We start from the raw sequence: 14,994 nt of genomic DNA on the forward strand, positions 1-14,994 counted from the left end.
ACATATCTCTATGGTTAAAAATCTACTATGCCATACTATGAAGTCCAATAATGTGAATGTAAATTTATAAGCTAAAAATCTGAGTGTGACTAAATAAATAATGTTATAGAATTTCTAAGATTTTATAACCTAAAATTACACAATATTAACTTTTGAACATTTTTACTGCAAGCAAAGTTCAACAATCAAACTGTTGGAAGAGAACACTATACAGGAGTGGACAAAAGAGGTTTACAGTTGTGAGTATGTGAAACACAGAGTTTATTCTTGCATTATTAATTTATTATAGTATTATTTATTTATATTGTCTTCTTATTGTTATTATTTCATGTCCTTACTTATGATTTATCTCTTAGTAATGATGGCTAGTAATTTAACCTACTTTTTCCCACCCCTGTAATTCTAAACAAACTTGATTTTAGTCTTATGCTTGGTCTAGGTATAGTAACAATTTATGGATTCTAGTTGTCAGTTTTACACATAACTTTATCAGGAAATTTGTATGTTTTTTAAAATACATTGCACCCAAGGTCCATAAAGAATAGTAATCTTGCCCTAGCCAGTTTGGCTCAGTGGATAGAGCTTTGGCCTGTGGACTGAAGGGTTCCGAGTTTGATTCTGGTCAGGGACACATGCCCGAGATGCCAGCTCAATCCCCAGTGCAGGAGACAGCCAATCAATGATTCTCTCTCATCACTGTTCCTATCTCTCTCCCCCTCTCCCTTCCTCTCTGAAATAAATAAAAATATATTTTTTAAAAGAATAGTAATCTTATGTATTTCCTTCTGATATTTTTCCTACAAGTTTCATTGATATTAAAATGTGACCATAAAGCAAACGACATAGGAACCATATATAAGGGAACAAACACTAACAACAACTGGCTGTCAGAAAGTCAAGGCTGTCCTGAACATTACTGATAGGCTTTAGGAGGTCTTGACAAGAATTATAAACATGGTAAAAAAAATGTATATGAAGACAAAAAAGTCAGAGTCCTCAAACTAGAACATAAAATAACAAGCTTTAAGAGTATCTCACCTTCTTCTCGTCTTAAATTCCGTTCAATGTTTGCTACACAGGAAGCACAAGTCATACCGGTGACTTGTATGTAACACTTAGATGAAGTCTTTGCCTCCTCCTTGTTGTGAATTGGTGTCATCATTTTAGCATAAAATTCATTAGTTGCAGTCAAATGTGGCATTTCTGATGAGGGCTGAGCTATTACTACCAACGGCTCATTTGTACCTGGTGGACAGGGAAAGATTCTTTTCATTTGAGGTATTATACAGCTGCATCCTAGTCATTCATCACAATCCACCCCCAGACACTGTCAATCCATTCCTTTAAAACCAGCATGGACCTATGTTATCTTTACACTTTCTAGGAAGTGACTTCTAATTTCAATGCTGTTCATCCCAGTTTTAAGGAAAGTCTAAACTGAGTAAATAAAACTTTGGTTATATCAAGTTATTTCAGCCATTATTTCCACCCCAAACCCTAGGTAGAGAGTAGTTTGTTAATGGATAGCTCTTATTTTTATAGCAGATTTTTATCACCATGCTAACAATTTGCATACTCATATTAAAGCAATTCGTGGTATAGTAAATGGAACCAAAAGCAATTTACAAAACAGCATTGCAGTATAATATTATTCAAATTTTTGAGTGTATGTATATATGAGAACATGCATCAGAAAGCCTGGGAGGCTACATACCAAACTATGAACAGTGGCTACTTCTGTTAGAACAGGAACAGAATGACAGACAAATAAATTTACTCTATAGACACTTCAGTATTGTTTGAATTTTAACACTAATATATGGTATTTTTAAAACTAAAATGTCTTTGTGGACAATGGAAGAAGAGACAAGGAATAAGTTAGCAATAATCTTAATTTTGCACAAAGGAGTACTTAGAGAATCTCTTTGTAGAATGCTTATGGTCTGTGGAACAGTGGGAAGTGCCTATCATCCCAGAAGCTCCCCTGAAGTCTCAAAAAAGCTGATATTCTGTTTTAGTTTATTCAGTGCAGTACTGATCACCTCCCAGAAGGAATAAATTATTCTCTCTAGCATATCCATGCACCTGTAAAAAAAAAATCTAAAGATTTTCTACTCTCCTGCAGAAATAAGGAAGGAAAGAAGTGAAGTGGAAATTTCCACTAACCTATCTAACTTGTTCTCTCTTCTCCTTGAGCAAAAATCTGGTTCAGTTCTATATGGAGAGCTGACAGGGAAGCTCTACATAGCAGAATTGGTTTTTAGGATGCTGAAGGGCATCTTTGAAGAAACTTTAACAAAAGCCTGACCATTTCTCTAATGAATATAATGACATAGATTCCTCAAATCAGTATAATAACGGCTCTAAAATTTTAATGCACATACAGTCACCTGAGGGATCTTGTTAAAATGTAGGTTTGATTCAGTACATGTAGGGTAGGGGCCTGAGATTCTGTTTTTCTACCAGTCTGGATAAAGCAATGGACACTTTGAATAGCAAAGGCCTAGATTCTCCCAATTCTGAAATTACTCAGTCTTGAGTGAATCACTCAGACTACGAGAGCATCATTCAGAACATAGAGGGAAAAATTTACCAAAGAGTACCGTAATGTTGAAGAACTCATAAAGGAGGCTCATTTGCCCAAAGGAAATAGCTTTGGCTTTGAAAAAAAACATTTTAATCTCACCAAGATCTTACTTAATTCTCTCATAATTACTACCAAGACTTAATTTTTTGAACTTGGACAATGAAAAAAAGTTTATACTGCGAATTCATTTATGTCTTGTTCCAGAATAAGTTATTTATTTCAGGCATGAGAGGTAATCTGCAATTTCCACACTATAAGTACAGTATTAAATTAAAATGTCATAAAAATAAAATAAGTTATACAGGCAGTCCCTTTTAGTTACACTGGCATGACCTCTCAACACAATGTATAGGTTAAAAAGCCACAATGAATTAAGTGGGTATAGTTTCTTTAAATTAGCTTTTCTATCGGCTGTAGCAACACTACTTATTCCTAAATGATTTTTTTTTAAAAAAAGGTTACTTTCCTGCTCTTGAGGCACCGATCAGAAAAGATTCTAAAAATTTCAAGAAAGGGTTTCCAATCCGATCTCAAAACTGGTAGGTTCAGTGTCTAAACTAACATGAAGAACCCTATATAATAAAGATGTAATATGCAATGAAGATGTAATAAAGATGGAATATGACCAAGTAACGACCAGATCACGGATCAGCAGGAGGGTGGGACAGCGAGCTACAAGACAGCAGCAGAGAGCTACAGGAGGGGGCAGGGCAGCAAGCTATGAAGGCGGGTAGGGGGCGGGGGGAGCTACTGGAGGGCGGCAGTGAGCTACTGGCGAGTTACTGGTGCACAGATTCGTGCACAGGGCTACTAGTAAATAATCAGAAAGTGGTTTAAAAACAATTATAAATATCATGTCTGCAACTTACTCTCAAATGATTCAGAAAAAGTTATATATGTGTGTTTTTATTTATGTGTATGTATGGATGTCTATCTGTTGATAAAGAGAATGATAAAACAAATGTGGTAAAATATTAACAACTGGGGAATGTGAGTACAATTGGTAAAGAGAAATTCTTTGTACTATTCTTGCAGCTTTTCTGTAAGTTTGAACTTAAAGATTAAAAAGTTACAAAAAGGAAAGGAATTTAATCAAGTATTTTATTTGCTTTAACTGGTTAGTGAAGACTTAACTTCATATATTATATGTCTGCTTAAGAGAACGATGAGATTGATGGTCATAAAAAGCACCCCCCCATTTTTTCTCATTATCTTCTTTAATATTTATAGCTTATCCAGGACTAGTATGACATGAAAGTGAAATGTGCTGATCTCTCTGGGTTGGGTCATAGTGGTGTACAATGGATCAGTACTGACACTGACATTCAGAAAATGGGTAGCAACAATTCTGGTGGCATCTTAAACACTGATTGATCTCTAGCAGAAACACAGAATACAGTCATTTGATGTCAAACTTTTATCCCAATAATATGGGTCACTGTAGCCACTATTCTATCTATTCTTTTATGATGACATTCACTGTGCCAAGGTTTTTTTCACCTATTCACCATGGCCATCAATGTGTTTATGAGCCCTAACAGATGCGTGGCACATAACAGGCTCCTGGCAATTATTTGCTGAATAATCAAATCCTAGCACCCTTAACAATAGTAGGTTGAAGTAAAAGCCATTATTAAAAGTTACTGAACAGCCCTGGCTGGTGTGGGTCAGTGGTTAGAGTGTCAGCCTGCACATGGAACGGCCGTGGGTTCGATTCCCAGTCAAGGGCATGTACCTGGGTTGCACGTTCAATCCCCAGCAGTCGGGGCATGCATGGGAGGCAACCAATCGATGTGTGTCTCTCTCACATCAATATTTCTCTCTCTCCTCTCTCTCTATCCCCTCCCCTACCCCTACCACTCTCTCTAAAAATCAATGGAAATATCCTCGGGTGAGGGTTTAAAAAAAAGTTACTGAACATGTTGCATTCATGGTTCTAAGAACTAGGTAAATGACAGACATGGTGCCAGCACTATCAAGTACTAATACTCTTGAATTCCACTTACTGGTCTAATCAAAATGTCTCCTATTGCTCAGTGCATCTTTGAATTCATCTAAGGTAATTTAAAAGTTCAACTTTTGCTGCTCCCATATTTCTTATATAAAACCTCATACATACTAGCTATTTTAAATTATATTATTTAATGTTATATTATTATTGCATTAAATGAACAATGTTAATATAGATTAAATTCAGAGATTTTATTCAAATAGGTCAATGCAGCAAATTATTTAGACCAGTGCCTCTCAAACTTTAATGTGTATATTAATTACCTGGGAAGCTTATTAAAATTCAAATGTAGACTTTGTTACAAAAATATAGATCCAAGTGAAAAGAACAAATTCCATTTTGAAGTCCAGTCTGAAACTCTGTGATATGTTATATGACAGATACCAGATTTGATCATGAAAAATATTTCAGTTTCATACCATATGTAATATAATTTGGGTTTCTATATATATAAGAGCCATAGGAATATCACAGTGTATGTAACTTGTTTGACTGATGTTGATGTAAATTAAACTTATTTATGTAGTGTTCATCATTGACAACATAATACATCATGTATGCCAAAATATTTTAATTTAACAGAAACTCTGAGGAATAATTCAACATTATGAATTAGTGAAATGTGAATCAATATAATTTCAAATACTGTCATTTTGAACATTTAAAAGTTGTGATGATAGATACAATTAAATTTTGCTGAACTAATTTTAGTCATTTTTTAAAATATATTTTATTGATTTTTTACAGAGAGGAAGGGAGAGGGATAGAGAGTTAGAAACATCAATGAGAAACATCGATCAACTGCCTCCTGCACACCCCCTACTGGGGATGTGCCCGAAACCAAGGTACATGCCCTTGACCGGAATCGAACCTGGGACTCTTCAGTCTGCAGGTTGACGCTCTATCCACTGAGCCAAACAGGTTAGGGCTAATTGTGGCTACCTGATAGAGTTTCACTTCCAATATTTCCAGTTTAAATTTTTCTTCTTGTTTACTTAATAATTTCCTTTTGAAATTATAGATTCTTATAATTTATTCAGACTTTTAGTATTGGAGGCTCTTTAACATTTTAGTATTCTGTATAAATTTTCTAATAGGGAATTATGTATCTCTTTTTAGAGCACAAAAATCTTGTTCTGAAATTTTCTTTATAAAAGTGAGAACTCTAGGTTGAAATATAAAATCATACAGCTACTTTTAAAAAGATTTTGGCAGTGCCTAAAAGTGTTAAATATATTCACCATATGACCCAGAAATTCCACTTCCTAGGTATGTACCCAGGATAAATAAAAACACATACTCATGCAAAAAACTGTATATAAATTGGTCATAGCAGCATTATTTATAATATCCAAGGCGTGGAAACAACCTAACTTTTCATCAGTTGACAAATGGAGAAACAAAATGAGGTATATACATACAAAGGAATACTATACAGCAATAAAAATAATGTACTGATACATGTTATGAACATGAATGGACATTTGCATACCTTGAAAACATTATGCTAAATGAAAACATAAACAAAAGGACAAATGTTCTATGATTACACTTACATGGTACCTAGAGTTGTCAAATTCATAACAACAAATATAGAACAGTAGATAACAGGGGCTGGGGTAGGGAAAATGGGAAGTCACTGCTAATGAGTATGAGGTTTCTTTTGCAGGTGATAAAATGTTCTAAAATTAGATAGTGGTAATGGCTGCAAAACCATGTGAATATACTAAAAAAACATTGGATTGTGTACTTAAAAATTTTTTGAATCATCACCTGAGGACATTTTTTCCATTGAACCTTAGAGTGAAAGGGAAGGGAAGAGATGGAGAGAGAGAAACATCGATGTGAGAGAGACAAATCGATTGGTTGCCTCCCATATGTGGCCTGACTGGGGCCAGGGATCGATCCTGCAACCCAGGTACATGCCTTAGACCGGGAATTGAACCCATGACCCTTCAGTGTGTCAGCCAATGCTCTAACCACTGAACCACACCAGACAGGGCAGATTGTGTACTTTAAAAGGGTGAATTTTAAGGTATATGAACTCTATCCTGACTTTAAAAAGTGAGAATTCTCTAATTTCTACCTTTTGCCATGAATATAAGAATATTTAGTATATCTCTGGGTCCTCTTCCACTAAAACTTATCTACCATAATAATTTAAGCTGGATTTAATATAATTTTTTATGCTTCTCAGTTTTAGTGAGCTTGAAAAAATTATTTTATTTGATATCCTTCATTTTGATCAGAAGAGCAAAGGTTACTGATGACATTGTCTAGGAATTAGTTATTCAACTTTTCCATTGTTATTTAAAGCATGACATTTCATTAGGGCATTTCCAGTTTAATTCAAGGCTATGTACAATTCCAGTTCAAAACAACAGCTTTATATTGGCAAGTTCCATTGTATATACATTTTTTTTGTTTCAGTTCAAGGTAAGAACTGTTAGAAAATAGGAAGACTTTGGGCCAGGTCTGGAGTAAGTTGAATGCCTAAATTTAAAATCATGATTTAAATGTTATGATTTATTTCTACATTTTTTTCTTTTTAAAACAATATTTGCTTCTCCTATTATATATACATAACTACATACTAGTATATACATACATACATCCTTGTCATTAAAAAATCTTAAAATACATAGGAAAGCATAAGGGAAACAAACATCACCATTATCCTACCATTCACTAATAAATATTGTCAAAATTTTAATTCATTTCCTGCCAGGAATTTGATTAATTCATATACATAAATAGCAATATATGGTATAAAACATCTTTACACATATGCTTAATACTGAATATACATCTTTTTAGCTTTTCTTTTTTTCATTTAACAAAATATGTGACACTTTCCTCTAGCATTAAGTACATTTAATACCATAATTTTTATGGCTTTATAACATTTCATCATACAAATGTATCATTATTTATTTAAGGTGTCTAGTTTTTAAATAATTACGTAAACATCCTTATACATCTTTGTATATACATCGCTGACTACCTCCATAGGACTTATTTCTAAGAAAGTGGAATTACAATGCCTATTATTGATTTCTCATTGATAAAAGACAAAAGAATCAGCAAAATGGAGATAAAAGAACATTAGGAAAATCAAAGGAAAAAGTGATGAAGATACCAAGATAGCTGCAGAGTAGGTGGAAGCTAAACTCACTTGCTCCTGGCCCCAAACCAGATTTACAACTAAATTACAGAGCAATCAATCTGAATAACCAACTGAAAGCTAGCTGAACTGAAATACTATAATCAAGGATTTATAGAAGCAGCCATATAGAAACTAGTAAGAAGGGCAGAAATGCAGAAAGGGCTGGCCCTCACACCCACATGGGGGATGAAAAGCCAGAGGGATATCTCAGCTGCAAAACTCCCTACACCTAGGGGTGAGGGGTCTCAACCCAGTCCAGAGATCCCCATTCCCAGAGCAACAAAGAAGGGAAGAGGAACCCACATAGCACCTGCTGGTGCAAATCGGTGGAGATTCTGTCTGCCTGAAAGAGAAGACAGTCTGCTAGAGACCCAGAAACCAACTTCCCAAGGTCGAGCACTCCTACTGTTACAGCACCAAACTGAGGAGTACACTGCCTGGTCCTCGAGCTACTGGCCACATCACTCTGCCAGGCTCAGGTCCTACAGAGTGGTCTAATGACTGCACCGAGCTGAGACCTTTGAAGTGCTCTTTTTCACTTTCTGGAGAAGCTTTTCGTGGAAACTCAGACAGTGATTGAACTGTGTCACTTTGGAAAGAGGACCATTCTTCCCTGTGCCCCCGCCCAACCTGTTCAATCACTGCTGAGTTCAGTCATGCTGGGGGGATTGCAGAGCACTGGGACTTTTGGAGTATCTCTCAGGCAGGCTTTTGTCTGGCAATTAGATGGGAGGGGGCTGAGTTGTGTGACAACATTGTGAGGGAATCACTCCTATCTCCACTGCAAGCTCAGCCCACACTATCCCAGGAAGGGAAAGAAGTGCCCGCCCTCCAACATGCTTGCTGGCAACATCCCCAAAAGAAGACTCTTTGGCCTTCCCAAGTCCCAGTGACCCCACCTGGCTGAGCTCAGTTCTGCAGGGGGAAGGGTGTGCTGCTAGGAGATGGAACATTCAGAGTGTGTCTCCCTCGGCTACTGTCTGGAACCAGGACAAAATACTTGGCCCCTTCCTGCGGGATTGGTCAATACTACCCCAAAGGGAGACTCTTTTGATTTATCTTCCTGAGTCCCATTGGCTCCACCCTATTGAGCTTGTTCCTACAGAAGGGATGGCTGCTGCACCCAATCTGTACCTGTGGCATGCTCCTCCAGGGTGAACTACAGTTGGAAGCTCTGACAGAGACAGAGTTGTTTGGCTCTGGAATAGGGGCCACTTTTCCCTCAATGATTGTATGACTGTGGAGCCCCAAGTAGGGGACCCATTCGCCCCTTCCTCCTGACCCATCTCACCCCGCCCTACTGAGCTGATAGCCTGTAGAAGGGTCTGTGCATCATGGCCAGCCTGGGCCCACTCTACAGTCTTTCTTTCAAAGTCTCTAGAACAGCCGTGGGCAAACTACGGCCCGCGGGCCGGATCCGGCCCGTTTGAAATGAATAAAACTAAAAAAAAAAAAAGACCGTACCCTTTTATGTAATGTTTACTTTGAATTTATATTAGTTCACACAAACACTCCATCCATGCTTTTGTTCCGGCCCTCCGGTCCAGTTTAAGAACCCATTGTGGCCCCCGAGTCAAAAAGTTTGCCCACCCCTGCTCTAGAGAAATACCAGGCAAACTCTGGGGGAGGCAGAGTAGCTGACAAGTGGAGGCAGACCTCAGGGAGTCTTGGACTTTTTATAGATATGTGCCCAGTCTAAGCTGGAGGAAGCTGACCCTTGTACACAGATTGGCCCCTCCCATACAACCCAGGACAAATAGACAGCCACAAACAGAGAATGGCATGGTAACACAGATAGGTAGCCAAAGGCTAGTTACATACAACATCAGACATCGACCTGTACCTGAACCCTGCCCAAGTGGATGCAGAACCAACACAACCAGTGGTGGGCTTCAGACTATACCTGAGTCCAACCTAATTAGTCACATATGTGGCACACTCAAAAGGGGATTCTTGCAAGCACGAGCAGGGGTGGGCAAACTTTTTGACTCGAGGGCCACAATGGGTTCTTAAACTGGACCGGAGGGCCGGAACAAAAGCATGGATGGAGTGTTTGTGTGAACTAATATAAATTCAAAGTAAACATCATTACATAAAAGGGTACGGTCTTATTTTTTTTTTAGTTTTATTCATTTCAAACGGGCCGGTTCTGGCCCGCGGGCCGTAGTTTGCCCACGGCTGCACTAGACCCTGCTGGGAACAACTCTACCACAGGGGCAGCCCCTGCACAGTGACTCATATACGGTGATTGAGGTTTATCCTTATAGTCAGCCAGCCTGAAGTGTTAACTCCACCCAGAAAAGAATCAACAGCATTCAAGACACAACTACAATAGGAGGGTTCACCTAACCCACAAGAAACATCCCTGGAGCATTGAGCTCAGGTGATCTGGAAGACTGTGCCACTAAGCTCAGCAAGACACTTTCATCATAAAGCAATTATAACACATTTGGGGGTCATAGCAGATCTAACCAATACAAACAGACAAAATGGGGAGACAAAGAAATATACCCCAAATAAAAAGAACAAGAGAAATCCCCAGAAAACAAATTAAATGAAATAGAAGCAACCAAGATATGAGATTCAAAGTTTAAAACAATGGTTATAAGGATGCTCAACCAGCTTAGGGGAAGAATTGATGATCTCAGTGAGAACTTAAACAAAGATACAGTAAGCATTAAAAAGGACATAGAAACCATAAAAAAGAACCAGTCAGAAATGAAGACTACAATACCTGAAATGAAGAATACACTAGAAAGAATCAATAGCAGGTTAGGTGAAGCAGAAGATCAAATCAGCAATTCTGAGGACAAGATAATAATAAGCACACAAGCAGAGCATCAAAAAGAAATGAGAATTTTTTTAAAATAAGGCAAGTCTAAGAGATATCTGGGAAAATAGCAAGTGTTAATAACATCTGCTTCTTAGGGATACCAGGAGGAGAAGAGAGTGAGTAAAGGATCAAGAACCTGTTTGAGAGCTTGTTTGGAGGTTCTAGCAGGAGAGTGCAGCTACTCATATAACCTTGACAAAAGACCAGTCCTCTCCTTTGGGGGGAAGGTTGTCTTCTTCAACCAAGCATGCAGCTTTGGGAGGGATGCACATGGATCAGTGAAGGAGGAGAGGGACACCCACCTAACCAGCCAGATCAGTTGAATCAACCCTGGTGATCAATGGGGTGACAGATGTTGCAGCCAGATCGCCCTCACTCTTTGAGGCAGCACAGAGGGACCTAGAGAGTATTATGCTAAGCAAAATACGCCAGGCAGAGAAAGATAGGTATCACATGATGTCATTCATATGTGGAATCTAATGAACAAAATAAACTGATGAACAAAATAGATACAGAGACATAGAAGCATGGAACAGACTGACAAATTTCAGAGGGAAGGTGGGGGTAAGGGGGTGGAAAATGATTATATGGGGAACTTCTATGCATACTAGAGGCCTGGTGCATGAAAATTTGTGCACTCGCGGGGGGCGGGGGAGGTCCCTCAGCCCGGCCTGCGCCCTCTCACAGGCTGATAGGCCTCAGGGGATGTCTGACTGACAACTTAGGCCCGCTCCCAGGGGGGGGGGGAGCAGGCCTACGCCACAGTCTGGCCTCCCTCTGCGAGAGGTGACCAGCGGGCCAATCAGGGGACAGCGCTGGCCGGTGAGCGGCCAGCCCCATCCCCCATCTCCTGGCCTCTGCCACTAGTGGCCTCTCTCTGTGGGAGGCGGCCGGTGGCCCCATCTCCCTTCCTCCCCAATCACCCCTCCACCACTGGTCACCACTGCCACCCCCCAATCGCTGTCCCCTCCCTCTGCCCGCTGGCACCCGCCTTGGCTGGCCTGGTGCTGTCCGTTCACCGGCCCCATCCCCCACCAACCGGTTGTTCTGCCGTTCGGTTGATTTGCATATTAGGCTTTTATTATATAGGATATGGACACAGACAACAGAGTGGTAAAGGACTGGGAAGGGCAGGGGTGGGGTACAGGGAGTTAATGGGGGAAAAGAAACAAAGAGGACATCTGTAATACTTTCAACAATAAAGAAAAAATAAATAAATGAAATCTTGGTGGACTTTAAGGGAGAGATAACAGCAATATAGTAATAATAGGGGGTTTTAACACCCCACTGACATCAGTGGATAGATCTTACAGACAAAAAAATCAACAAGGCAATATTGACTTCAAACAACACACTAGATCAGTGATGGCGAACCTTTTGAGCTCGGCGTGTCAGCATTTTGAAAAACCCTAACTTAACTCTGGTGCCGTGTCACATATAGAAATTTTTTGATATTTGCAACCATAGTAAAACAAAGACTTATATTTTTGATATTTATTTTATATATTTAAATGCCATTTAACAAAGAAAAATCAACCAAAAAAAAGGAGTTTGCGTGTCACCTCTGACACACGTGTCATAGGTTCACCATCACTGGCTTATAGGGTAGAGGGCCTGCAGAGTTAGACCTCTAGGATGGTCACACTGCCTGTGACAGCCATGGGACTCATACCTTCTGCCTTCTCTTCCCAGTGCAGGGAAAGCTGTAAGCTCTAGTGAGCATTAGGGCTCATCACTCTGAAGCCCTACCAGTGGGGATAAGATGGCCGGTAACTCCAACCTTAGCCCTGGATTGAGAATGTGTGGACACAATATGTGTAAGGAAGAGACAGATGGTCCTGACCTTCGCTGCTGGAGGCCCATTTAGTCCTGATAAGAAGCCGTTTTCCATGATATCTCTTTGGGGACTCTTTAGACTTTCTAGAATGTACTGACATTTGTACTTCTCTCAAACGTGAATTTTATTCATATATTCACAAATAACTATCAAAACTGGAATAGGGACTCATGATCTTTCTGAAAAGCACACAAAAATGGAAGAACATAGAAATAGGGTCCCAAAATTGAAATTTCCAAAGGTGTCCTTCCTGTCAGTTTCTTCAGTGATATGTCCTGAATCCCACATTGGGAGAGGAAGGGGGTCCTTCATTTTGTTATCGCAAACAGTTTGGCAGAGGATTGCCAAATGAGATGAAATGTAAGTTCACCGTGTGTTATGAACCAGGGTGATTATGATTTGATTGATGACATTTTATACCCTAAGTCTATATGGAGATATTCTGATATCTTCTTTGGTACTTATTCAAAAGAATGCTTTTTTTTAAAAAAAATGAGTTTGTGTGAGAAACTAGTAGGTGTGGTGATGACAATAAGAGAAAATATACATAAGAAAAAAAGCCTGAAAACCTTCCAAGAGTTTCATCATGCCTTCTCCATTCCCACTGCCCCCATGCAGGGCTGGGGTGATGCACCAATTTGTAGTCACTTTAGGGGGTTTTGAAGGAACACTATGCTCTGTTATCTAAGAATGCAGGAATGAGAGTAGTGTGTTGGAATTGCAGGGGGAGGGGATGCTTACCTTGGCCTTACCTTCAACTCAAATTCTCGGCCTTGTCCACATTTCACAAGTACCAATTTCATTGATTTCTAGAGGGTCTATCTAGTAAGTAGGATATTATATCCTTAAATGTTCATAGCTCCTAAGCAGATATCCTTACAGGAGATCAGCATTAATCTACCATGAACCATCAGTTAGGGTGTAAGCTGATATTACGCTATCAGGCGTCCCTTGGAGAAAGCAGAGACAATGTCCCTCCCCTGCTAGCCTGATCTCACCCCCAACGGCCCTCCCCTAGAGGCCTTATCTCGCCCCCAACTGCCCTCCCCTGCTGGCCTGATCTCAACCCCAACTGCCCTCCTCTGCTGGCCTGGTTGCCCCCAAATGCCCTCCCGTGCCAGCGTGATCTCACCCCTAACTGCCTCTGCCTTCCTGATTACCCCCAACTGCCCTCCCCTGCTGGCCTGATCTCAACCCCAACTGCCCTCCTCTGCTGGCCTGGTTGCCCCCAAATGCCCTCCCGTGCCAGCGTGATCTCACCCCTAACTGCCTCTGCCTTCCTGATTACCCCCAACTGCCCTCCCCTGCTGGCCTGATCTTGCCCCCAATGGCCCTCCCCTGCCAGCCTGATCTCGCCCCCAACTGCCCTCCCCTGCTGGCCTGATCACCCCTAATGGCCTCTGCCTCGGCCCCCACCACCCTTTGTCCAGAAGGAAGTCGGATGTCCGAAAGATGGCCGGTCAACCTGGTCTAATTAGCATATTACCCTTTTATTAGTATAGATTATATAGGATAGGATTGCTTAAGTGGGAGTGGGGAGACTTTTTCAGCAGGAGGAGATGCTCTTGGCAGACAAAAATACATAATTCGCATATCTGGACTGATGGCCAGCCATATGCACTATACTGCCAAGCTGGTCATTAAAAAATTGAACCACTTTCTTACACATTACACCAAACAGCTGTTGCCCTTAAAACCCCTCCTCAGCCCTCACCTTAGGTTCAGCCTTCACAGTTCACCCAGATTAAGTTCTGATTGGTCAGTTTCTATGCCAGTCAGCGTCTCCGGGTCTATCTCTGGGCCTGATCAGAGAGGTGGGGCTGATCAGCAGCCTTCGCAGAGGCCCAGAGACAAAGAGAGGCATGGGTGCTGGCCAGGCGCGGAGAGAAAGAGAGAGGCAAGGGCTGATCAACAGCTGCCACAGTCGCACTTCACCCAGATTTGGTTCTGATTGGTCAGTTTCTATGCCAGTCAGCGTCTCCGGGTCTATCTCTGGGCCTGATCAGAGAGGTGGGGCTGATCAGCAGCCTTCGCAGAGGCCCAGAGACAAAGAGAGGCATGGGTGCTGGCCAGGCGCGGAGAGAAAGAGAGAGGCAAGGGCTGATCAACAGCTGCCACAGAGGCTACGGATCAGACCCTGCTTCTCTCTCCAGGCCTGATCCGCAGCCCCCTAGGCAGTCAGTGCTGGGTCGCCACGGCAACCCAGCACTGACTGTAAGACTGACTTCTGGTCGGTCGAGCCTTCAGTCGTTTTGGACGTTACAGACCCTGGGTTTTTATATAGGGACTAGAGGCCCGGTGCATAAAAATTTGTGCACTCGGTGGGGAGGGGGGGTCCCTCAGCCCGGCCTGTGCCCTCTCGCAGTCTGGGAACCCTCGGGAGATAACGACCTGCTGGCTTAGGCCCGCTCCCGGGTGGCAGAGGGCAGGCCCAATACCTAGGTGCAGCCCCTCGTCGGGCTCAGAGCAGGGCCGATTGGGGAGTTGGGGCACCGGCCCCTGTCATGCACAGAGCAGGGCGGATCGGGAGGTTGCGATGCCACCCCTAGTCACGCTCAGG

The 14,994-nt window shown here is 41.2% G+C and overlaps 1 protein-coding gene across 1 annotated transcript in view; it reads right to left on the reverse strand.

The window, feature by feature from the left end:
• ATP7A (ATPase, Cu++ transporting, alpha polypeptide) overlaps positions 1-14,994 on the reverse strand; it is a 187,038-nt gene that overhangs the window by 56,060 nt on the left and 115,984 nt on the right. The window contains exon 5 of the mRNA XM_005877137.2: positions 1,039-1,245. Within this exon, the coding sequence (XP_005877199.1) occupies positions 1,039-1,245 (207 nt within the window). The remainder of the gene's footprint in view (positions 1-1,038; positions 1,246-14,994) is intronic.

This window comes from Myotis brandtii, unplaced genomic scaffold, assembly GCF_000412655.1.
Source record: "Myotis brandtii unplaced genomic scaffold, ASM41265v1 scaffold509, whole genome shotgun sequence".
Lineage (NCBI taxonomy): Eukaryota > Metazoa > Chordata > Mammalia > Chiroptera > Vespertilionidae > Myotis > Myotis brandtii.